Source organism: Abramis brama (assembly GCF_963993115.1).
Source record: "Abramis brama genome assembly, chromosome: 12".
Classification (NCBI taxonomy): Eukaryota; Metazoa; Chordata; class Actinopteri; order Cypriniformes; family Leuciscidae; genus Abramis; species Abramis brama.
Genome location: NC_139974.1, coordinates 6308101 through 6335681, shown reverse-complemented (window position 1 = coordinate 6335681; position 27581 = coordinate 6308101). Strand labels below are relative to the sequence as shown.

Sequence of the window (27581 nt, the reverse complement as noted above, 5' to 3'; positions counted from 1 at the left end):
GTTATGGCAGATTTCTAGTTCCCAGCATGCTTTGCTTCTGACTGTTAAAGGAGAGCAAATGTTAAAATTAAGTGTTATTTCATGTGTTTTGCTCAATATTAATATAGGGGAAGATCTTTTAGTGTTTTATGTTCTATTATTTCGGAATTTAAAAGGTTTTCTGGTATGTTTGAGTTTTTGGGTTTACCACTGTGCTGAAGAGTAGTCTGTTGTTAGGTTGACCAATTGCCTGATACATCAGTGATAGTGTTATCTAATTAAAAAAAATATAATGGCTGAGCATTCCTCAGCACGTAATGAACACTTTATAGTCCGAAGTTATTACAGATAATTATAAAATATTAAAAAATTTTTTACGTGTTTATACTGCATGAGCAAATATATCTGTAATGTATCTATACACATGCAATACCATATCTTATAACATGCTTATATATTATGAAGTGTATTGCTGAAATAAAATTACATACATTATGATATATTTAGTAAATATATAGTCACACATTTTTCAATATATAAAAACAGCAAAAAACAAACAAACATATATTTCGTTTCTGCTTATAGCTGCAAGTCCATGACCATGACATGAGGAAAACTACATTTTTAAAAATATAAAATTCAGTTTTAGAATAGCCTATAGTCAACTTTGAGTTATATAAAAAAACGATATGACTTACCTTAAGGCTGCTGCAGCGTCTTTCTGTTGACTTTCACGGACTGTTTAAATCTGCACGGACCGCTGCAGGAACCATATTTCACTTAACAGCTGGGTTATTAATAAAAATTATGTTAACAATGTTATAAGAATAAGAATAATTGTTAACAATAACCCAACATAGTGACTCGTACTGTATTTGTAACCCAGAGGTTGGGTTAAAAAACAACCCAACGTTTTTTACTGAAACTCAAAAACATTTCCTTAGGGCTACCTCATTTTAGTTCCTAGATTTGTTATTTGGATAACTTAACTTCCTGTCTTTTTATTATATAAAAATAGTGACATTCTTCATGCGTTATTCTGAACAAACTCGAGCAGCACTCAAGTCTCAGCGGTCACGTCTTCTGTCAGGCTCATGAAATGGATTCAGTCTATGAAAATTCAGGTGAGTAACGCTCTCAGTACAAAGGTAAGGCTGGGGATGTTATCACTTTGCATTATAATTTCAATTTCAATTTTTTTTTTTTTTTTTTTTTTTTTTTTTAGATTTCCCAGATAGCAATTACATTTGGCCCGGATCCGTTTTAAGCCCCTTGCCTCCGTTTCTATCTTAGAGACGTTTTCTGATTGTGAACCAGATCCGTGCCAGATAGAGGTTTCAGCTTAAACATTCTAACTGCCATCAGTTCAGTATTTATATCATTTTACAGATCTGGCCCAGATCACTTTTCCCATAGGTAACCGAAAGACATTAGCTGTGTCTGACACTGATTTGGTCCAGATCTGCAATATGAATCTGAGCCGATACTGTTTTCACATAGGCTACACTGGTGTGGCCCGAATCTGTGATACATGCGACTGCATTAAAAAAGGGCTAAAAACTGCTCTGGCCCATATCTGCAAAACGGATTTGAGCCAACACTGTTTTGACAGAGACTACCTGATGTGGACCACATCCAAAATACTTTTCTCAAACTGTGTGAAGAACTCCGTGGAATAAACATTTTCAAAACAACATGGTTACCTGTCTGCATTTTTTTTTCTATCTAGAGCATGAGATAAATGCATTCTCATTAAGCTGAGCAATATTATCAGTGTTCAAAAACTATACAGCAACATTTTGTGATGCTATAAGGTCCGTTACAGCACACACTGTAAAAAAAGTGTAATTTTACAGGTAATTGTCTGTATTTGTTTACAGATTTTTACCGTTTTGTCATTATTACAGCAAATATCTGTAAAATAAAAGGCTGTAATTTAAAGGTCCACTGTTAAATTTGCAGGTAATTGCTTGTATTTTGGTTTTACATCAATTTTATGTTTTTTAAAAGGAACTTGTCTGTATTTTTACAGAGTTATGTGTAATTTTACAGAAATTATTAGGTAATAATTTACAGATTTTTTTCTGTGAAATTAGAAAACAAAGTAAAGAAGGTATAACTGCGGAAATCAGCATCTATTCAATATGTTTTCCTTACAGATTATTAAGCATGTGGGGGTTAAAGTGAGTTTTTTTAAGGTTAAATAATAGTATTTGTACATACAGTACCCTACATAGGCTACAGTAGGCCTGTATTGAATTATTTTTTATTTCACATTTTATTTTATACTCATTTTGATCATTATTTCATTGTCTTATTCTCCCATAATTTCATGTATATTTTATGAATATTTTTCCAAATCTCCGTTGCTGCACATTCAGGGCTTTGTGTGTGTGAGTGCGCGCGCGCGCGATGACGCAGATTCAAATTCGCCGCCATTACTTTTCCGCCGTTTACTCCCGCCCACAACGGTTAACGTTAGCTGATCAGTCGAGTTTGGGCAAGCGGGAGATTTGAATTCAGTCTACTCTCGTGAAGTGGATTGTGAGATCAACAGTGGTTCAAAGAAAGCAATCGTATTCATCAAGAGGCGAGCAGCCGTGAGCAGGAGTTCTGTTGTTAGTCAGTCCGTTTGGATTCTTCGGAAATAAACGCCCTTTTCAGTGAGCCTTGTTCGTCACAGCAGACATCATGCCAACCGATCACCGGCTGAGGTAAGAGTCTCATTATACTAAGTTACATGTGAACGATATTTTATATTACATTTGTGTTACGTTTACAGTTTTCAAGCTAACGTTAGCATTCTTAAATTATGTTCTGTCATAACTGGCGAGAGCTGGAGGGCAAAACACTGAAAATGTAGCATCATGCGTCTTTACATTTTCCATCTGTTTTAAGAAAGATTAGCTGAACCCACATCTCAAAAGACCTAAAACAAGCTTTCGTAGACTTGTTATACATATCAAAGTCCGTTTAATTGTGTATAAAATCTTTGTTAATACGCGATAGTATCTGTCAGTAAATCAATCTCTTAAATGGCGGGACATTTTGAAACACTGCCTGGAAGCTGAAAACTCTTCTCTTAAAAAATATCCTCGGTTTTAATTATAGTAACCACGTTTTTGGCGGATTTTTATTACCATTTTTAATAACCACAGGTATACTACAAATACAAATAGGCCTACCATGTTTTTTGTTTTGTTTTCTTTGTGGTTAAACCATAGTTAATTTTAAGAGTTAATCTCAAGACTGTTAAGAAAACGAATTCAGTAAATACTGTACTTGATGATACAGGAAAGCACATGAGACTAGAATATGAACACAACATGATAAATTGCATATTCTGGCTGCATCTACTTGCCAACACGTAGCTATAGAATGCATATATGTGGCTTATAAAATAAAAGTTGATAGAATGTTTGTGTTCTGATGAAGAAATTAACGTATCTACATTTTGGATGGCCTGGGGTCATCATAGTAGCCTTTTTCATAGGATACTTTTGATCATTGGTTATGAAAATTACATTGATCCAGATGAACAGACAGTTACACCCCTAACGTTAGGTGTCTCGTCTCAGCTCAAAACCTCACTGTTAGCCTTTCCTGCTCAGCTTCCAGATCAGTCAGTTGAGGTTTTGCATTGTCCCAGTGGAACATATTCTGACATGTGTAAATGTAATACTGAGTTGTTAATTTATTTTTATTTTTTTTGTGATTTCAGGTCAAGTGGAAAGCAGAATGATCATGGCAAACAAGGTATGGGAAGAAGTAATTTAAAATATTGTAATGGCCGAGTCTTCTGATTCCATATGATTGCACTAAAAGTGGCAGAAAATTTAATTTGTTTTATACTATATTTTCCCATATGAATATTCATTTGATCCTTGTGAGGCCACTGTAGCTGCACAAGGTTTGTTTTTACTACAGTAAAACCACGATTGTGTTAGATTCCACACACCTATTTAATTTTTTATTTTTTTTTGTAGCGTAACTAGGCTTTGTCATTTAGAAACATGATTTTCCTATCACTTAATGACACATATCTCTACTTTTCATTCCAGCCAGAGGATCTGACGGTTGCTGCTTGCATCTCAGCCTACCTGATGGAAAATTCTTGCTGGATGAATGACCTTCACCTTCAACTCAACCTTGCCAAGACAGAACTGCTTATGGTTTCAGCCAAACCATGCGATCCTGCTGATTTGCCTTATACAACACCAGAAAGATCCGGCCCTTCCTATCGGAGCCACACAACTCCTTGTCTAAGCTCTTGTTCTATCCAGACTGGACTATTGTAATGCTCTCCTGGCAGCTCTTCCAGCATCAGTCAAACCTCTGCAACTGATCCAGATGCTGCAGCAAGACCTAAACTCACTGCTTCAGATCTATGTGTCTCCAGAAGCTTGTGTTCTGCAAGTGAACGGCGCCTTGTGGTGCCATCATCCCAAAGAGACACAAAATCACTTTCACTGACCTTTCCCTGGACTGTTCCCTGCTGGTGGAATGACCGGCGCAACTCAACACATTTTCAAGAAACTGCTAAAGATCCATCTTTTCATAAACACTTGACCCAATAATACTAAATCTTTGTTTATTAAAAAAAAAAAAAAAAAAATTGTGCACTGCTACACTAACTGGGACTTGTCACTGCACTTGTTGCTTCTATTGTTCTATTAATTTTAAGTCACTTTGGATAAATTGTAAATGTTTAAAATAAGTTATATTAGAATATAAAGGTATACAGCAATTGTCTTTTAATGTGGATATTTTTACATGTTCTAAATTATATACTAAGCTTGTATTTCCTATCATTCACGTATCTTGATGTTCAGTGTTTGTTTAATGAGTAATACTGTAAATGTGCAGGTATTCCGTACTTGTACGTTTAGTTAATTTAACAGAAATTGACTGTACATTTGCTATTATTAAGTACTTAATTAGAGATTGGTCAAAGTTGTGAAACTGGATCTGCAAAAATTAAAACTGTAAATATACAAACTTTGTATTTGAATTTATGTACTTATTGCATTTTTATACATAACTTCATAGTTATTATACACAGAAAAACTATATATTAAAAGATAATTACTGTAGATAGACAGAGCATTATTATAAATAACTTTATGTATGCCTAGGTAGCATAGGTTACTATGATAACCTAACTGACAAAAATAAGGCAAAAGGACAATCCAGTGGTGATTTAAGCGGAATCGTAACACATCTGGCACAGCTCCGGTAGGCGGAATCGTTTCACGCACCCGTTACGCATCTGTAACGGGATGATCAGGCGGTGCTGGATCGGCGCTGTCACATATCCGCAACAACCCCTAAAAACAGACCAGAAACGGCTTTGGCCCGATGTGCGTTTAGACTCAGGAACGAGTCCGTGAGGCGGATGCGGGACAGACCCGGCTCTATCGTTTTGCGTTTGCGGCCCTGTTCCGTTACAGCGTCCAGTGGCTATCTGGGTTAGCACTGCAGTAAATAGGGATGTAAATATTGAGATCATATCACGATATAAAAATGTGACGATATAGGCTATGTATCGTTGATGTAAACGATATGATTCGATCCTATGAACAGATTTACAACGACGCACATATTGTAAACATGCTCAAATGCTTGCGTGAAGCACGAAAACAACATGAGAGTTAGAAAATGCAGAATTTAATTTTTTAAATAAACTAACCATTTACAGTTTGGAAATTATTTTGACATGCTTTCTTGCGATTAGAACAGTGATCGATTGCATTAATCAACTGAAGCGCACGCGCTGGAACAGCACATCATTAAATCACCATATCATTTAAAGGGCACCTATTATGCCCCTTTTTACAAGATGTAATATTGGTCTTGGGTGTCCCCAGAATGTATTTGTGAAGTTTCAGCACAAAATACCCCACAGTTAATTTATTATAACCATTTGAAAATGTCATTTTTGGGGCCTGTTTTAAAAAGAGCTGTTTTGGTGTGTACCACCTTAAATGTAAATGAGCTGCATAATCCCCGCCCTGCTGGACCCAGATCATGAAGAGAGTCCGGCACAGAATAAACACGAATGAGAATGGACCAGGGCGTCTCGGAATGTTTTTTTTGATACATTTATGTAGGCCTACTGTCATGTAGAGAAATGCCGAAAGGCCTGGGAGAAGATAGGAAGGCTCAGTACAAGGGAGTGGTTTTCAAAATACCAGACGTGATTTATTTTAGAAGTTGCATCTTCAAGAAGCAGTCCACAAGGTGCACAAAAATAAACAAAGAAACAAAAGAAACAAAAAAAAACACTTAATGCAACAAACACTGGTGTTACAAAAACCAAAAATAAAATGCCGTGAGCAGCAAAAACTGGCACTAAACAATGCCTAGTGGCACATCCACATTGGTAACAGCATGTCTCACCTCAGACAAGTTCAAATGTTTGCACAGAATTCACAGGATGCCACCCCCTTTACTCTGCTCAGACCTTTGTTTAAATACACAAGTTTCCCGCCCAAACACTGGTGGATCAAACCATATGCACGGGGGGAACCTTTCTCCAAATCACACAACAGACTTTCACAGCAAAACATTTGTAGCTACATAACTAATATACATTCTCATAAACTCATTTTTTCCTAAAGTAACCATAATACCAACATACATAACATGCATAACAAACACTCAAACATTAACACCTCATAGCACTCATGTCTCCCTCCATTTTGTAAAATGGTACGTTCCGGATATGCGCACTACCAGAACCCACCTCTAAACACTGGATTAGACAGACAAAATCTAATATGTGCTGTAAAATGCAAACTTACACAATAAATAATTTAACAAACAAGGACTCTTGTATCCTTCACCACATTAACACATGGAACACATGATCTTGGAACTGTCCATCAACATACCCATTGTCAACACACAAAATACAACAAACTTTAGGCTGGCACCCTAGTGATGATGTAATTAACCTAGCCCATCATCACATACCCCCCTCCTCAAGACAGCCACTCTTCAAGAGAGGCGTGACAAAAAGTCTGCAATAATGTTCAATGTTCCAGCCCTATATTGGACTTTGAACTTAAAAGGTTGGAGAGAAAGATACCACCGTGTAACTCTTGCATTACTGTCTCTCATTTTATTGATCCATTGCAATGCCCTATGATCAGTCTCAAGAACAAAGTCTTTGCCAATCAAATAATACTTTAAAGTGTCCAGGGCCCATTTAATGGCCAACGCTTCTTTTTCAACCGTTGAATAGTTAGTCTCCCGAGGAAACAACTTTCTGCTAATGTACTGTACTGGGTGTCGGTCTTGTCCCTCCCCTTGTAACAGTACCGCACCCAATCCCAGTCCAGATGCATCGGTTTGAACAACAAAAGGAAGGTCAAAGTTTGGGCTCTGTAGGACGGGATCTTTACACAGGCAAGCCTTTAAATCTTGAAAAGCCTGCTCACACTCTGGGGTCCACTTGACCTTTATGGGGCTACTCTTCCTTGTGAGATTCGTTAATACTGCAGCTCTGCTGGCAAAATTTGGCACAAATCTCCTGTACCAGCCCACCAAGCCCAGAAACGATCGAACACTCTTCTTCGTTGTTGGGGGTACACACGACAAGATAGCTTGCACTTTATCCACTTGAGGCCTGATTGATCCTCCACCCACAACGTAGCCCAAATAAGAGACCTCCTGCTTGGCAATCTGGCACTTTTTGGCATTGACAACCAGCCCTGCATGATGGATCTTATCGAACACTTCAGCAAGATGTTCCAGATGTTCTTCCCACGAATCGCTGTAAATGACTATGTCATCGATATAAGCTGCTGCAAAACTTTCCACTCCTCTCAGCACCTGATCCACCAAGCGCTGAAAAGTTGCTGCCGCCCCCTGCAGGCCAAAAGGCATAAATTTAAAATGATATAATCCAGAAGGAACACGGAAAGCAGTCAGTTCTTTAGCCGAGTCAGCCAATGGCACTTGCCAATATCCTTTGCATAAGTCGAGAGTTGTTAAATACTTAGCTTTGCCCAGTCGTTCAATTAGCTCATCAACTCTTGGCATTGGGTATGGATCAAAAGCAGACACTGCATTAAGCTTCGAGAAATCCACACAGAACCTGAGTGAACCATCCTTTTTTGGTACCAGCACCACTGGACTACACCATTCGCTCCTCGATGGTTCTATGATGTCTAAATCAAGCATCACTTTCACTTCCTCTTTCAACGCGGGAATCAGGCGGGCGGGCACTCTACAATGAGTCTGCCTAATGGGATCTGTTGGCAGAAGGTGAATATCATGCTGTAGAAGATCTGTTTTTCCAGGCTGATCACTGAAAAGATTCTCTGGTACTCGTTTCAAGAACTCTCTCTGCTGTTTAGGTGTAAGATGATTTACTGATGGAACAGTTATTGACTTTTGATCAACTGGGAAGTATTGCTCCTCTAGTTCCTCTTCTTCGTCCACCTTTCTTGCCCACAACTGCTCAGACCATGAGCCTCTTCTCTCATGCCACGGTCTTAAGAGGTTAATATGAAAAACTTGAGACTTCTTCCTGCGATCTGGTAGAGAGATCTCATAGTTAGTAGCACTTAGTTTACGTAACACTTCATACAGCCCCTGCCACTTGGCCAGTAATGAACTGTCAGATGTGGGAAGGAGCAGTAACACCTTTTGACCTGGACTTAATGTTCTCTTCCTGCTTGACTGATCGTACCATTGTTTTTGATGTTGTTGCGCCTTAGTCATGTTGTCTCTTACCAACTCTGCCATCGAGTCCATCTTCTCCCTCATCTTAATGACATACGATAAGATATTCGTTTGTTCACTTGCATTGTCTCCTTCCCAGGCCTCCTTTAAGACATCCAAAGGCCCACGAACCTGGCGTCCATAGAGCAGCTCAAAGGGTGAGTAGCCTGTAGACGATTGTGGAACTTCTCGATAGGCAAACATCAAGTACGGCAACCACTGGTCCCAGTCTGCACCTGTGTCAGACACAAACTTGCGCAACATTGATTTCAATGTCTGATTAAACCTTTCTACCATACCGTCAGTCTGAGGATGATAAGGCGTGGTCTTAATAGGATATATATGCAACATTGAATACACTTGCTTAATTTGTCTGGACGTAAAATTGGTTCCCTGATCTGTAATTATCTCTTTGGGTAAGCCTACCCGTGAAAAGAGCTGAACAAGGGCATTGACAATTTGTCTCGTCTTTGTGTTTTTAAGAGGAAAAACCTCTGGATATCTAGTAGCATAATCTGCCACCACCAGAATATACCGATTTCCTGTTCTACTCTTTTCTAACGGACCCACTATATCCATAGCAATGCGAGAAAACGGGATGTCAATTATAGGGAGACTCACAAGAGGTGCTCTATCGCCCTTTCTAGCTGGACTCACCAGCTGACACTCTGGACAAGACTTACAAAAATCCATTACGTCCATATACAGTCTGGGCCAATAAAATCCTCTAGCAATTCTGGCCAGCGTTTTCTGCTGGCCCAAATGCCCCGCCCACGGTACAGAATGACCTAACTGCAATATCCTCAGTCTCATGGATTCAGGGACCACTAACCTCTCTCCCTCAGCACTTACCAGGTACAGCCTATCCTCTTTAATCACAAAACGATCTTTCTGCAGCAAAGCTGACTCAGTGTTTCCCTTGCCAACCTTCTCAAACAAGAGTTTCAGGGTTTTATCTTGCCTTTGAAGTTCCACTATATCATGAGGAATGCATTCAATATCATCTGCATTAGGTTCAGGCAATTTTTCAACCATTTCTGTACCCTCAACTTTGTTCTGCCGCCTCTCACGTCTAGATTTCCTAGTTTTAGGACCCCCACCAAAAGGTAACTCTTGTAGCAGCTGTTTACAGGTCTTATCATGCTTAGCCTGGGCTCTTGTTACCATCATGACTTCAGCTATCTCCCTGTCATTCTGCAAAAGATCTACAAGCACAGGCACATCTCTACCTAAAATAACTGGATAGGGCGCCTGGTCCATTACACCAACTAACAGATAATAAGCCTGACCGTTTATTTCAATGACAACCTCAGCTTTGGGGTAATCTTTTTCATCACCATGAATACAGCAAACTCTCAATTTGTCCTGCATCAATGCGTTACCCTCCTCCAAACATTCAGTCCTTACTAACGTTTGGCTAGAACCAGAGTCCACTAAAGCTTTAAAGGATTTAGCCCCGATCTTTACCTCAATTACCGTGTCTGTGTTCGACTCCACCTCCCTTAACCCTAGAGAGGACCTCGGCACATAACAAAGGCGAGTATTCGTAACCTTCTGTAAAGGGCAATCTGCTTTCTTATGCCCTGGCTGGCCACATCCATGACAAATAATCACCGCTTTACCCTTATACTGATTAACTGCCCCCTGCTGTTTCCCACTGTTAGTACCAGAACTAATCTGTGATGATACCCCGGTATTAACACCAAAATGACTAAGACCACTACCCCAACCATCCCCAGACTTACCGGTTGAGCTGTTGTTATAAGATCGCCATCGTCTTGGTTGATACGAAGATCGTCTTGCAGCCATAAAGGCCTCCGCCATCTCTGCTGCTTGTTTAGATGAGGTAGGGTTATTCTGTCTCACCCATGTTCTTGTCTCTGGATTGAGTAATTTAAGGAACTGTTCTAGCACAATCTGGTCACCGATCTCCTCCTTTGTTCGACTCTTAGGATTCATCCATTTCTCATATAAGTCTCTTAGTCTTACTTGCAACTCTCTTGGAGTCTCATCTTCCTGAGCATTGTATGCTCTGAAACGCTGCCTATACATTTCCACATTTATTTCAAACTTGTCAAGAATAGCCTGTTTGACCAAGCCATAGTTTAGTGAATCATCTGGCTCCATAGCCACACAAGCTGCCCTCGCTTTACCAGATAAGAGAGGTAACAAATGCAACACCCAGTCTTGCCTTGGCCATCTGCATGCTTGAGCAATACGTTCAAAAGTTGTTAGATAGTGTTCTATGTCCTCATCATGGGTCCAAGGAAGCATTCTCGGAGTCTGTAAACGTAACATTGCAGGTCCTTGTCCCTCGGTTAGATTCTCACCTCCTGAAGCACAGTCATCGTCCTGTAAGGGTTGTCGACTTGAATGAATGGTTGAAGGCCGACGCACCGCCGTATCTGCTGGTACTGCCATCCCTGCCAGTGACTGTCGCTGTTGGTCTTGATGAACTTCAGACTGCAGCTGTGAAAACTGATGGTGTAGCACCTGCCATTTATGCTCTTGGCGCTGCGCCTCTCTTTCCAAGCGCTCTTCTCTCTGATGTTGCTTACGTAAAAACTTTTGCATCATATCCATAAGTTGGTCAGCTGTACTCCCAGCTACAACTTCACTTTGGTCTGGAACCGTGCATGTTGACACGGACTCATCTGGAACATTAGACTCGTCCCTTGCCTTTGCTGCATCTTGCTTCTTTGGTGGCATTTTTGCTTAATAACAATGTCTCTTGCCACCCAACTTGACAAAGGGTTTGTTGCACCACTCAACCTGCAGCCTCCACATGCACTAGCCTCCTATTGGCCTGGAAGTACCGCTGCCACCATGTGTCATGTAGAGAAATGCCGAAAGGCCTGGGAGAAGATAGGAAGGCTCAGTACAAGGGAGTGGTTTTCAAAATACCAGACGTGATTTATTTTAGAAGTTGCATCTTCAAGAAGCAGTCCACAAGGTGCACAAAAATAAACAAAGAAACAAATGAAACAAAAAAAAACACTTAATGCAACAAACACTGGTGTTACAAAAACCAAAAATAAAATGCCGTGAGCAGCAAAAACTGGCACTAAACAATGCCTAGTGGCACATCCACATTGGTAACAGCATGTCTCACCTCAGACAAGTTCAAATGTTTGCACAGAATTCACAGGATGCCACCCCCTTTACTCTGCTCAGACCTTTGTTTAAATACACAAGTTTCCCGCCCAAACACTGGTGGATCAAACCATATGCACGGGGGGAACCTTTCTCCAAATCACACAACAGACTTTCACAGCAAAACATTTGTAGCTACATAACTAATATACATTCTCATAAACTCATTTTTTCCTAAAGTAACCATAATACCAACATACATAACATGCATAACAAACACTCAAACATTAACACCTCATAGCACTCATGTCTCCCTCCATTTTGTAAAATGGTACGTTCCGGATATGCGCACTACCAGAACCCACCTCTAAACACTGGATTAGACAGACAAAATCTAATATGTGCTGTAAAATGCAAACTTACACAATAAATAATTTAACAAACAAGGACTCTTGTATCCTTCACCACATTAACACATGGAACACATGATCTTGGAACTGTCCATCAACATACCCATTGTCAACACACAAAATACAACAAACTTTAGGCTGGCACCCTAGTGATGATGTAATTAACCTAGCCCATCATCACACCTACTTATAGAGTTTTAGGCTGAATCCCAATTCTCTGTCTTACCCCTTCCCCTACCCCTACCCCTACCCCTTCGTCTTACCCCTAGCCCTTGTCCCTCGAAACCGAGTGGTAAGCGCTAGGGTTGAAAACATACCCCTATGAAATGAGACGCCACTTGGTTACGTTATCATACATCATACTCCGGCGTCCCTGTGTGATACAGGACAGTATATTGTAACGAGTGGAAATAAGTATGGCCACTTTAAGAGCTGCGCGCTCTCTGTTGAACGGGCTGTAATGGTATTGTGCCGTGCGACTCGAACAACCCCATGTATGTGGGTCATTTCTGTGTTGATGCTCATTATTCTTGCTTTGTTTTATTGAGTGACGCTGTGGAAGGCAAGGTGGAGCGTGTGGCAGACAGTTGCAGGAGTTTGATTCGTCAATAAATTGCGAGTGAATTGCCTCCGTGAGTCTGTCTGCTCTATTCGCATTTGGTGTGAACGCAGCATAATGAACAGGCTGCGATGCCAAGATTGCAATGCTGGAATGTGTGTGTGTGTGTGTCAGAGAGAGAGAGGCGAGGGCGCGATCGAACAGTGGAAACATAAAAACATACTCCATTTTGTTCATACAGGACATCATTAAAACTGCAAAGTGTTTAGCCTACTTATATTTGTGTAAAACACAAAATTGTGCTTTTGTCAAACTGTAGGCTACTCTTGTCAAACTGCAACGCAGCTAGAAGCTAGGCTAACGTTACGTTAGAGATGTTAAAGATAACGTTCAAATACGTTGTTGACTTACCTTAGAACAGATGTAGACATCCTTGTTTAATTTATCCACGTTTAGTTGGTGTTGTGGTCTAAGTTACCGCATAAAGTAATCCAGAGCAGACACTTATCTCGGTTGAGATGTGGCTTGGGAAAGGGTAAAAAATACACACCGTCGCCCAGCCTCTCAGGATACCTAGTGTTGGAGTTGAATGTACCCCATGCACACCGTTTGACCATTTTAAACTTAAAATGACAAGAAAAAACAGATAAAAACGAATGAAAACTGACTAACTGCAATGCATTTCAATGGACGTGGAAGCAGAGAATGTCCGAGTGTATTGGGTTAGCTATGCGCACTGTGATTGGCTCATCGCGTTTGGGGGCGTGGCTTAGCCATAGGTCAATTAGGAGTATCACACCCTAATTACATCAGCTCTTTCTTACTCAAACTGGAATACCGGCTCAGCCGGTTCCTGGTTAAGCAAGCACTTCTATTAAATCCCCTGTATCACCAGCATATCTCCAGAGCACCCCTCAATACATTCCTTCCGCAATGGTGCAGCGACCTTAGTGGCCAGACGAGGTATCTCAGATGAGACGATCTTAATCTTTACAAGCATATTGCTCTTACATCTGTAACAACCTCAACAACCTCTGTCAGGCCAAGCCTACCTCAGCTCTTCCCAGTCTTTGGGGGGTCCTAATCACTCTGCCTACATTTAACCGAGATGATGCCACCACCTTGAGTCTCCCGGCCACCAACACCAGTGTCAGATCAACCTGACAACCATCAACTTCATCCTCTCCCTATTCATCCCTAACTTTCTTCAATAAATAATTCTCAAACATTCATGGTTGTGGTGTGGTCCCTGCTCGTGAAAAGCTTATTAAAGTGGTATTTGTCCATTTTACTGACTCTTATTCTACCTGACAAATTGGAGTGGTGCAGATATGTAACTGTAGTAGGCCAAAACGTGGAAACGAGTTAGCAGTTTAGCACTTCAGCTTCTATCATCCTAAAATGTAATGTTTTTTTGTTTTGTTTTTAATGGGAGTTTGGTTAAATGGCTGAAATAAAGTCTTTGGAGAACACTTTTAAATTGTATTGTACGACATAAAAATACATCAGCTGAACCAATGTAAGGATACAGAAAATGTTTCCTTTATCTTTTCCAAATTTCTATCCAGATAACTTCACTGAAGCAGAAACAGACAAGGAAGTTTGTTCCTCAAAGCAGACTAAAGTTCTTCTGATCGTCCTCGGTGCCTCTCTTGTTTTGGCTCTTGGAGGTCTCTGTGTTCTGGGGATCATGTGTGAGTATATATCTCTCTCTCATATACAGTATATATCTCTCTCTCATATACAGTATATATATATATATATATATATATATATATATATATATATATAATGATTTAAGGGCATGCCTGCTGCTAAACCCAGACCCAGATCATCTTACATTTCAACAACTCACTGCTTATTGTCATGAACTGCTCTGAAGCACTGGTTGAGGATCCAAGTGTAGTAGTTTATTAGGGTAATCAATATGTTTTTCCAAATAACAGACTGAAGTCAAAACCACAGGGCAATAAAGATCCAGCAGCAGAAGCTAAGACACAGGCTAACAGGCAGAAGAACAAGGCCATAACACAGTAACAGTATAAAATGCTCAAAAATGCAGTGACATTTAACCATGAGTGACTGAATAAACAGGGGTTATATATGCAGAGTTAACAAGGTAATGAGAAACAGGTGGTACTAATCAGAACATAATGTGTCAGGGCAAAGGTTTATGGGAAATGTATTTCATGATGGAATGGCAAAGGACTAAGGAGGAGTGCCCAGCTAGCTTTCAGTACATTGTGTTTCTTCCATTTGATTATGTAAAAACAATCATGTTCACAAAGGCAAAAATGGACAGTATGAGCTCTTTACCGTGTTAAAAGGAAAAAGTGATATAAAGTCATGGGATAGCTTTAATGTTTTTTTATGACTGGGTATGTTTAGCCATAAAGTAATAATAAATAAAAAAATCAAACAATATGGACCATATATTCCATATCTCACTTACTTTGTGGAGAAGAGAAGATGAGTATCCTTAACTGAACAGAGCTGCTCACACTTACATGTTCAATTCAACTAAAAAGAGAAAAATACATGATTGTTAGGAAACCAGTTACAATTTTTAAAGTTATAATTTATAGACATTTTAAGAACGAATCATTTGCCTGTTGAGAGTATGTTGACAGTCTGTGTAGTTGTATAGCTGAGCTCCAGAAAATAAATAATGAGGTGACAGTTACAGGTTTGAAAAACAAAAATGCAGGAATAAAGAACCCTAAACTCTAACACAAAGAACAATTTTAGCATATAAAGGGTTTTTCAGGACGATACCGTTTTAAACTGTTACTACGTGTAAAGAACCATCTTTCGAGTGTATTTATACTGCAAATGTTTTTCCTTTAATCAGATGGCATGCAAGAGAACAACAGCACAAGTGAGTAAAATATATTTAATGCACCCAGTACAACGTTTCATTGACAGTTTGTAAAGATAAATTACTACTTAATGATTTTGACTGGTTTTATTTTTATTTTGTTATTCATAACTTTCTATACCAGAGCATCTGTTATTTTACAAAGGTGAGCTATTTCTCTTCTAGTCACATGACACAGGCTCCAGAAAATCAGTAATGATGTGACAGTTACAGGGTAACACTTTACTTGAAGGGGTGTGCATAAGACTGACATGACACCGTCATAGTCATGACATGACACATGTCATGAATATGAAGGAGGTTTTATGCATGTTTATGACAACTGTCATTAAGTGTCATTCGCTCAATTATGACATTTTTAATGCATATGACATTGTGTGAGATGTCTTTATGGCAACTTGACATTACTAAGACAACCTGTCATAAACATGACATAGCAGATTAATTATCAAACTTAAGAAACCTCTTAGCTTTATGAGTTAACATTTCATTAAACTGTCATGTGGTTGGTTTTGACATTGGCTGTCATTAAGCCATTATAACATTTTAATGACAAATTAAATTTGTGCCACTGTAGTTGAGGTCAAGAAAAACATTCATGACACAGTTATAATGGCCTCATGACAGCCAATGTCAAAACCAACCACCTGACAGTTTAATGAAATGTTAACCCATAAAGCTAAGTGTTTTTTTAAGTTTGATAATTAATCTGCTATGTCATGTTTATGACATATTTATGACAATTTATGTTGTCTTGGTAATGTCAAGTTGTCATGACAAAGACACTGACAGGTTATGATGTATTGGTTTATGTCAAGTTGTTATAACAAAGACATCTCAAACAATGTCATATTTGCATTAAAAATGTTATAATTGAGCGAATGACACTTAATGACAGTTGTCATAAACATGCATAAGACCTCCTTCATATTTATGACATCTGCCGTGTCATGATTATGAAGGTGTCATGTCAGTCTTATGCACACCCCTTCAAGTAAAGTGTTACCGAACAATTTTAGCATATAAAGTTTTTTTTCAGGACGATACCGTTTTAAATAGAACTATTACTACGTCTTTTAGAGTGTATTTATACTGCAAATGTTTTTCCTTTAATCAGATGGCATGCAAGAGACCAACAGCACAAGTGAGTAAAATATATTTAATGCACCCAGTACAATGTTTCATTAACAGTTTGTAAAGAGAAATTACTTAATGATTTTGTCTGTTTTTTTATTTATTTTATTTTGTTATTCATAACTTTCTGTACCAGAGCAACTGTTATTTTACAAAGGTGAGCTATTTCTCTTCTAGTCACGACACAGGCTTAGACAAAATGTTTGATAATTTCTGCACATTAAGTCAAACTTTGATCAACCTTAAGATTGTTTTGATCTGAAGAATGTATCTGAAGAATGTTTGTTTGTTTTTTTGTTTTTTTTAGCATTCACAGCTCAGTCTTTGAACAGTGACATGAAGTTGAGAGATTGGGGTGGAAAGGTGTATTTCTTCAGCTCTGAAAAACTCACCTGGTCAAGCAGTCGTGCTTTCTGTGTTTCAAAAGGAGCCGATCTGGTGACCATAACCAGCCAATCAGAACAGGTAAGACTGAGAAATCTAACTGTAACTGAGAAAGTAACTGATGAATTCATTCATTCATTCAGTCATTCATTCATGGTCCTTTTCTTTATTAGATGTTTCTGTACTCTGAAATAAAAGACCAGTATTGGATTGGTCTCAATGATCTGCAAACTGAAGGACGCTGGGTTTGGGTGAATAACCAAACTCTCACTGAAACTGGAGTACAGTAAGAACACTGTCTGCAATTGTTTGCTAATCAATGTAACACACTGTTCTACTACAGGAAAGAACATTAAAATATTTGCAATAATGATATATTTTACAACAGCGGTTCTCAAAGTGAGGTCCGTGAACAATACGCAAAATAATTTGCAAAACCGTATAGTATTATTATTATTTTATTTTTATTTATTTTTTTGATCAGCTGCTAATCCAATCCACTATTTATTTTATAGGCTATTTATATTTTTCATTCTTGTTTTGTTCTGAATAACGTTAAATTAAAAATGATTTGTTGTTGAGTGAGGGGAAATAAAATGCATCTACAGTAATTTTCTTTTAATATATAGTTTTTCTGTGTCAAATAACTAAGAAATGATGCATAAAAATGCAATATGTACATATATCGATTAACAAATGTTTGTATATTTAGTTTTAATTTAAATTTTTACAGATCCAATTTCACAACTTCGTTGACCAATTTCTAATTAGCCTAAGTACTTAATAATAGCAAATGTACAGTCAATTTCTGTTAAATTAACTAAATGTATAGGTACAGAATACCTGCACATTTACAGTATTATTCATTGAACAAACACTGAACATCAAGATACGTGAATTATAGGAAATACACATTACATATCCAATGCAATTGCTGTATACCTTTATACTATAATATAACTGTTATTATTTTATACAATTACAATTATATTTTATCCAAAGTGACTTACCAATTAAGTGAACAATAAAAGCAACAAGTGCAGTGACAAGTCTCAGTTAGTCTAGCACAGTACACATAGCATTTTTATTTATTTTTTTATAACAAAGATTTAGTATTATAGGGTCAAGTTTCTTGAAAATGAGTTGGGCAGGTCATTCCACCAGCAGGAAACAGTCCAGGTAAAGGTCAGTGAAAATGACTTTGAATCTCTTTGGAATGATGGCACCACAAGGCGCCGTTCACTTGCAGAACACAAGCTTCTAGAGACACATAGCTCTGAAGCAGTGAGTTAAGGTATAGGGCTACCTTTAAATATCACTCTTGCTGCAGCATCTGGATCAGTTGCAGAGGTCTGACTGATGCTGGAAGGCCTGCCAAGAGAGCATTAATAGTCCAGTCTGGATAGAACAAGAGTTTGGACAAGGAGTTGTGTAGCTCCATGTAACACATTCCAGATGTTATGGGAAGAAGGAGGCGGGAACCGGCGAACATTCAACAATCTTTAATATAAAAAATAAAGCAAATATTTAATAATAAAATAAACAAATACAAAACAAGTAAAAGACAGCAGCCCCTCATGGACGACTGCTGTCACATATAATAAAACATAAAATACAACATAAGTCCAGGCCTGTTCCTCGCTCGATCTCCAGGAATGAAGGGCCTGATATTTCTGATGTTGTACAAGGCCCATCAGCAGGATCACACAACAAGTATGGTTTGGCAGAAACCATAAGCAGTTCTCGGCAAGGTTGAGATGAAAGTAAAGGTCATTCATACAGCAAGAAATTTTCATCAGGTATGCTGAGATGCGAGCAGCAACCATCAGAATTGTAGAGATGTGTCATTAGGATAGTGATAGGAAAAGACATATTTCTAAATGACAGAGCCTAGTAAAAAACAACAACAAAAAAAACCATATATATGGGTGGCATACTGTAGCAAAACCAAACCTTGCGCAGCCACAAGTCACAAGGATCAAATGAATATTCAGTATAAAACTAAATACAACAGTGCAATCATATGGAATCAGAAGACTCAGGCATTAATTTTTTTAAGGTACTTCTTCCCATACCATGTTTGCCATGATCATCTGCTGTAGATCTCCAGAAAACAGTCTTTCCACATGACCTGAAATCACCCAAAAAATGTTTTTTTTTTTAAAAAATTAATACCCAGTATTACATTCACATCAGAATATGTTCCACTGGGACAATGCAAAACCTCAACCGAAAAAGAAAACTAGGTTTTCTTCAAAATATTCTCGAAAGGAAGAATATGGTTTTAACCCTGACCACCTCTTTCTGCTCTTGAAGGTTTTGGTTCCAGAGGGACTCTCAGAAAAGTGAACCTGATAACTGGAGAGGAGTCGATCCCAATGGAGAGAACTGTGCTATTGTGAGAAATGTTTCCGTCTATGTTTCCGTCTATTCAAAAAGTTGGTCTGATGTTTCTTGCAATCAGCAGAATAAGTTTATCTGTGAAAATATTTTTTAATTTACCTCCTTCATTGATATGTAATGAAAGAGGTCTATTTTCATGCACATGTTTAGAAAAGAAAAACATCATGTCTTACTTTGGATTTTGTTGCTTATTCAGTTAAAATGCTGTAATTTTCCTCCAGTGAAATGTATAGGCTACGTTTGTTTTGTTGTTTTTTTAGGCTTTTTCAACTGCATAAATGTAAATGCACAAGCAGCTTTTTTATTGAGTGCACTTATATCCCATCTTGTAGTCATCATTATGCTTGTAAGAGCAGGAGCGAAGCATATGATTTCTGTCACATTTTAGACAAACAACATTTTTACCTAAAACAACTTCTCAAGAAATTTTCAAAGCTAGAAATAGCTCTCCTCAGAAAGTCCTCTTTTCAGAAAATTAGTTAAAATGGGGATGATGCTTCTGCATAACAGTTTTTTAAGGATGAGATGTTATTATAAAGTTCTTTAATATTCTGTGTGAAACTATGCTGTGGTCAGCTTTGGCATTGCACTTCTGAGACGTTCCTACTGTATGTGCTAGCTATAAGTAGCCTATAAATAAAATATATATATTGGCAAGATCTGTTTTGAGTATGCATCTAAAATAACTGTAAGAAATAAACCTATAGGGCCCTATCATACACCCGGTGCAATCCAGTGTCAAGCGCGACGCAAGTGTTTGCTAATTTCAGCCCGACGCTGTTATCATTTTCACGTCCTGGGTCACGTTGTGTAAAGGAGTAGTTCACTTTCAAATAAAATTTTGCTAAAAATGTACTCACCCCCATGTCATCCAAGATGTCCATGTCTTTCTTTCTTCTGTCGAAAATAAATTAAGGTTTTTGAGGAATACATTCCAGGATTTTTTCTCCATATAATGGACTTCAATGACAACCAACGGTTCGAAGGTTCAAATATCCGTCTCATTGCAACTTCAAAGGCTCGACACAATCCCAGCCGAGAAATAAGGGTCTTATCTAGCGAAACCATCGGTCATTTTCTAAAAAAATAAAAAAATAATGATATGCTTTTTAACCACAAATGCCCGTCTTGTACTATCTCATTACGTCATCACGTTGGAAAGGTCACGCGTGATGTAGTCTGAAATACCGACCCAGTGTTTACAAGTTTGGAGTAGGAGGACCGTTCAAAGTTATTGTATGTTGAATGACACATATGTATATGCATTTGTGTCAGTTTATTGTTTAAAATGGTCCTTACGTGTGCATATCCTGGATGTTTAACAATGTCATGTGTGACCTTTCCAATGTGATGATGTAATGCGCGGCGCATGCACTTTAGACCTTGCGCTTAGATCATTAAAATGGGGCCTTTAAAGTTAGAACAAAAACATTTTATGATGTTTAAAACTACAGCACTTAAATGTGTAGCATTCCCAAAATACCTGACCCAATTACTTGTCGTATCTAGTAAATTATAAAAGAAATTCAGCGACAAGTGGGACGAACATTTAAATGTCTCAGTTATATATAAATAGGTTACACAGGTATTTTAAATCAACAGCACTTAAACACAATTCAATTAATCACTGATAACCCCTTCATTTGCCTTCATCTCATGCCTGAATTTAACTGTTGCCTTTTTAAAGCCACAATGCTACAGGGGCCGGTTGCACCAGCTGTGCGTAAGTTATAACTTAGCCTAGTTTTGACGTAAATGGACACTAAGTTACGACTTACGCACTTCTAAATATTTTTGCGTTGCACCATTAAACTTAGTTGAATCGTAACTCTACGTATAAACTAAATATTTACGGCAGCCTCCGATCAGGAGTAACGGATGGAATAAAATATCAGACAGACTGAACTGCATCAATAAGCTCTTCTTTTACCTGACAGACTTCAATTCTTTAGACATATATGATTATGCTGACATTTACACTCGCTTACATTTTAAGAGAGAGAACATTATGTGAAAAGATTACTTTGTTAGCGGCTATCTTTAACACAAACCCATCCTAAACAGCACGCCGCTGTGCGCATCGGTCCATGTTGTGCATGTCAAATATCAGTCATAATCAATAAACGTAATTTCTTATGCTTTTTGCATCAATATTTATTTATTGATCCCTATTCATTTCATTTCAAATACAGTTTCTGAATGTTATTTACATATAAAAACACTTATGCTATTCATGATCAAGTATCGTATTTAATGGAAACTTATTTTTACCGTTAGTAACGTGAGGCAAAAGAATGAAGGATAAACTGAAATTCACAGCATTTCAACACAACATCTGCTCACGTATTTGAAGGCTGCTATTGGATCATCGAGGCTAAACGTCATATTATGCGACTACGCATTACTTTACGGAGAGCTTACGACCTACTAGCTATGTTCTGCCTTACGAACAAATGGTGCAACGGAATAAAGTTCAGAGTTAGTTACAAACTAGCTAGTAGTTACTAAGCCTCTAGTGTGGACTTTACGTTCCAATTTAAGAAAGAACTTACGAACGACTGGTGCAACCCTACCCTGGTGAAGGAAAAGTACAAAGTAGGCAAAACTACAAAATATTTTCACTTCTAATTTGTACAGTGACAGAAATGAGAACAGAACTTACCAGCTTTTGAACATGGCTTCTCTGGAGATTCAAATGTGTCACTTCTTCTTCATTATATAATTCACATTTTGGGGTAAACAAGTGGTGTGACAATGTCATTATCATGTTTTAATTCATAATCAGTCTCTAAATTAAAATGCATCTCATTTTTATCATGAGGGCATGAAATATTTCACCTCTGCTTATTAAGCTTCAGGGAAGCTGTCAGAACTTTAGCACAGGCAAGGCTCTGATCCAAAATCCACTGAGCTGTATCTACATAGGCAGCTCCCTTATAAGGCAGCATCCTTATTGTCATGGAAGCTCCTAAGTAACTCATTTGGAACACTATAGGCAGCATGTGCAACACAATTAATGCTCACATGGGAGACTTGTAAGGGCAAATTCTAAACTCTGTTTTTGCGCCCTTGCAGGGCACTTAAGGAAGGGGATGCCATTTGTTGAATAATTTCAAACAAAAGTGAACACCAGAATCCCTTCACAAAGCATTCATATATAGGTCTGTGAATGTTTTACTGTGAATGTAATGAGGCAGTTCAAATTCTGATGAGCTGTTAACCAGAATCATTGCGATCGAAAGAGTTCAGTGAGATTCTTAGTTCAGTGAGGTTTTGACTGAAAGAGCCTTTAAAAACCCAAATCATTCAGATCTGATTTTGAAGCTGTTCAATAGAACTTTAAAGAGGTACAAAAAAACTTGACAAAATCTATATTTTATTAGGCCACATAACCATATATCTGCAAAGACTAATATGTGAGTCTGCGTGATCTCAGAAGTAAACTGACACGCCAAAAGACAAAAGGGTCTCTTTTATTGTTTCACAGTACACAGTGCTTCACTGCCTGTGTGTCCTTTGCTGCGAGCCCTGATATCCCCTATAGTCTGAGGCCGGCAACAATGGTGTGTTTGGACAGAAGACGAGACAGAGTGCTTTATTAAACTCATACAAAACAAAAGAATTACAGGAATAAGTTAGGAATAATTGAAGAATTAGATTGAAGAATAACAAAAGCCTAATTATTTTTACATTATTTTTCAATAATTATTTTTACATTATTTTTCAATAATTATTTTTACATTACTTTTCAATATTTCAAAGGCCCTGAGTCAATTATTCCACTTGAACTAAGGTTATGATGTAGGCTATTTCAAGACATTTGTCAGGTTTTTGTCCTTAAAACGCTCTGTTGCTAATTCCAAAACGTAATTTTAGAGCTTGTAACGGAGGCTTGAGCCACTGATAGCAGACTAATGCTATCAATGCAGTTATATAGAGAAAGAGAAAGTTCCCTTTCAGTCGGTCACGTTTGATGTCACGTCGACATCAACGGGACGTTGAACATGACCGAATGAAAGGGAACGAAGGTTAGGCCTGGTTCAGATTACACGATTTTAGCCCGATTTTGGCACAATCCATTTGACGTAGGGTGTCGTGGGGATTCGTAAAACGACAACGGGCATCGGGACACAAAATTCAATCGTTTCATCTCGTATAGTGTGTCATAGTGGGCGACAACCTACGTCGCTTCTGCAATATTTCACGACACCGCGATAATAAAACTAGCATTTTTTAGCAATCTGTCCTCCACGACGGGTTCCGTCAAGAGTGAGTGAGTGTGTGTGTGTGCACGAGTGAGTGAGTGAGGGAGAGTGAGTGAGTGAGTGAGTGAGTGAGTGAGTGAGTGAGAGTGTGCACGAGTCAGTGAGCGAGTGTGGGTGTGTTTGTGTGTGCGCGAGTGAGTGAGTGAGCGAGGCTGTGTGTGTGTGTGCGCGAGTGAGTGAGTGAGTGAGTGAGCGAGCGAGAGTGTGTGTGTGTGTGTGTGTGTGTGTGTGTGTGTCCGCGAGTGAGTGATTGAGGGAGAGTGAGTGAGAGTGTGCGCGAGTGAGTCAGTGAGCGAGTGTGTGTGTTTGTGTGTGCGCTAGTGAGTGAGTGAGCGAGAGTGTGTGTGTGTGTGTGCGCACGAGTGAGTGAGTGAGCGAGAGTGTGTGTGTGTGTGTGTGTGTGTGTGTGTGTGCATGTATGTGAGTGAGTGAGTGAGTGCATGTGTATGTGTATGTGTGCGAGTGAATGTGTGTGTGTGAGACGGCACGCGATGAGTGGTCGGAAAGCAACGTGTAGTCTGACATGTTTTTTGTCCACGACACAACAAGATTTTAGGAGTCAAAATCGTGTAATCGTAACAGACAAAAAAAATTGTAATTTGAACCAGACATTACATACACTGTAAAAAATGAATCATGGGTGTTTCCATTAATTATTAGCCTGACTTCGTCATACTCAGATTCTAGTCAGAATGTGAGTCTGATACCGCTCCATTGAGCTGTGATTATGGGGCGTGTTTCAACCGAACCAGGAAAGAAAAGGCCTCTGCACTCAATTGGATAGACCTACAACCAATCAGAGCAACGGAGTAAGTGACGTATGTTCTTCATTCATCTTTCCGATCGACAAATGCCTTTTAAAATTAATGCGCTGTCGATATCTTCTATAACAGACGCGATGGCGGATCTACACATGATGTTTCATAAACAAAGTTCAGGAGGAGCACGTTCAAATAATCAATCCAATCAACTTGTCATCAAACACCATGTCTACCCTATCAGCATGAGAGGAAGCATATATTTATTCACTCTGTCAACTCACCTAACATTCCTTGACAGTTTCCAGCATCCCTCCACTCACTCTCGGCTTGTTCTTCCACAGCCAGTAATAGGGGGGGAGTGCTTTGGGTTCGGGCCGAATACCGAGCCCGCCCTCTCCTCGGACAGCACGCCAAATATGCATTTATTCTATCTGACTTATTTGCAAGTGTGAACTCGTGAAATCTCAGTTCTCCAGTGGCAGTCATCTTTGTTGTAAACGAATTCAACCCAAGCGCTCGTTGGTGACGTCGTAGATGATTACGTTGCTCATCTGTCCATCATCGTATAAAGCCCGCCCTGACAATTTGATTGGTCCGAACAATTTTTGTTCGGGCATAGGCCTAATAGCTCCTCAACGGATCGAGTCCAGACCATAGGGTCCAGACCGAACTTCCCAACCTAAAAAAATTGTGGGCAGGGCTAAGTTCGGCTGGCATCCAGGCTAATTAATTATATAATTTTAATAAAAAAATAATAATAAGGTGATAATTTAAAATATTGTGTATATTTTATTAAGAAAATTGTGGTTCAATGTTATATAGAAAATATTGAGAACATTTCACTAAATAAACCAAGAGATACATTTTCCAAATTTTTTTTAAGGAAACATATTTGAGGTTTGAATTGAGGAACTGATTAAGCTGATAAAATTAAGGAAAAAAGGCTTCCTATTTATTTTAAAGGAATTAGTTAAATTATGCGGTTTAATTTAGAGACACCATAGTTCCCAGCATGCTTTGCACATGGCTGGAAATTGAGAGTAAATATTGAAATTAAGCGTTATTTTATGTGTTTTTGAGTAAAGGGAAACATCTGTTAATGTTTAATGTTCAGTTTTGTTTGAAAGAGTTTCTATTATGTTGAAGTTTTGATCGTTACCATTGTGCAGAAGAGTAGGGCTCATGCTTAGGTTGTGAATAACTGCATGTTTATATATTGTGTAGGAGTAGGATGGTGAAGAATGTAGTGTACAATATGTGAGCCCTCTGCCTGTATAATTCTGTATCACTAATCAATGTTTTGTTATCTTTAATTGTAATCTCATCCCTGATGTTTCTATGTTTATACACGGTATAGAATGTTTTATAGATGTAAAAAAGTTATTCATTTAGGCATATAACCTGTACTCATTTAAAGTTCTGATAAAGTAAGCGTTAACAGCTAAGGGTCGTGGATGATAGGCACATGCGCATTTCATGTAATGTGTTTCCATGTGCCTGCGTGAGCAACGCCATATCATATGTGCTGATCATGTTTTGTAATTTCTGGTAAGAAATAATTTCACATTCACAAATTTCTTATGAGGTGAAGGAGTAAGGCATAAGTTAAATATGCTGTTAAAGCAGTGAATCGCTCAATATATGTAATTAAATGTGAGAAATGTCTTTGATATTGATGCACTCTGTCTTTAAGACGAAAACAGAAATGTGCTTAGTTGTTAATGTCTATATTGTGAAGTTTATGGTGTCAGACATGAATGGATCAGAGGAAATATTAAAGTTAATCGAGGTGATAGATAGATGCATGCACATTTGTTGTAGTCCATTACCATGTGCCTAAGTTAACAACGCCATCTCATGCGCTGTTCATGTTTTGTAATTTCAGTTGAAGTGTGAGACCGTAAAGAACCTTGATTCCCTTTCAACTAAATTGGCATCATTTCAGGGAGCCCTATCATCTCGAGTGTCTACAGAACGGGCCAATGACTGTTGGCATGCGTGAATCGTGTCACGTGCATTAATGTGAAACTTAACCACATTCAATTGTTGATAAAAAAATAAAAAAATAAAATCCATGAAGCTGGAATAAAATGTTTTGGGGTTTTGTTAGGTCTGTTTTTTTTTGTTGTTTTTTTTAAAGCAGAGGGTTTTCTGTTTCTTGTGATATATTGCATGCTCAGATATTCATACAACAAAATATTCTGGGGGCCATGAAATGATCAAAAATGCTGGCGGTGGCTGGCAACTTTCCTTTTTTTTAACGCTGGTGAGAAAAAGGTCAAATGTTTTTCAAACTAAGAAAAAATTGGATCACTGAAGGTTGGAGAACAAAAATGCTTCTTCTATGACATCACTGTCAAAACCCTCTTTTGAAATATTTCATTTTAAGAATATATATTTATACTACGTGTAATGCATCCTTATACATTTGATTTCATATTCTACAGTTAAAGAGTGTTTATACTGAGACGGACTACAAATAAATATTTTCTTTATAGTCCTGCATTAAGACTTCTTTGCAACCACTGATGACATTTTAGCAATCAAAATGTTAACCTGGATAAAAATATGCTAAACATTACTGTACATATTAGGTCGACATGAAAAATGAAACCATTTTTGCTTTCATAACGCAGCATATTTCTGAGTGAAACTGAATGAAAGGCAAGAATTTTTGCATCTGCAAATGATTTATACGTTTAGAAAACACTTTTATCCAAAGTTACTTACAAATGAGTGACCTAACAAACATTTCATTATAAGAATTAACAATATTTGCCTTCCAAAATTTCCTGTCTCAAGTATAAGATAGATTATAAGATAAAGCAGAAGTTAAATGCAGAGAAGAGAATTATAGGAAGTTCAGTTGATTGTGGTTTAGTTTTCTCTTAGAAGAAGAGTGACCTTTTGTCCCAAAAATAAGTCTGGAAAATGGGGGGGTCGTCTTATATTCAGGGTCGTCTTATAGTCGGGTATATACGGTAT

At 38.2% G+C, this 27581-nt stretch overlaps 1 protein-coding gene and 1 long non-coding RNA gene across 2 annotated transcripts; both read left to right on the top strand.

Moving 5' to 3' along the window:
* The first annotated feature begins 801 nt into the window (after nt 1-801).
* LOC311093552 (lectin BRA-3-like) lies at nt 802-20423 on the top strand. The gene is made up of 9 exons (XM_084131040.1): nt 802-1103; nt 14340-14465; nt 15623-15649; nt 15774-15794; nt 16767-16793; nt 16920-16940; nt 17091-17248; nt 17341-17453; nt 19484-20423. The coding sequence occupies exons 1-9, from the start codon at nt 1079-1081 to the stop codon at nt 19662-19664; spliced, it is 699 nt and encodes a 232-aa protein (XP_083987166.1). The 5' UTR covers nt 802-1078; the 3' UTR covers nt 19665-20423.
* On the top strand, nt 2198-4547 carry LOC311093762. The gene is made up of 3 exons (XR_014608481.1): nt 2198-2693; nt 3701-3735; nt 4041-4547. It is a non-coding gene; the product is annotated as an uncharacterized lncRNA (long non-coding RNA).
* Nucleotides 20424-27581: the final 7158 nt, after the last annotated feature.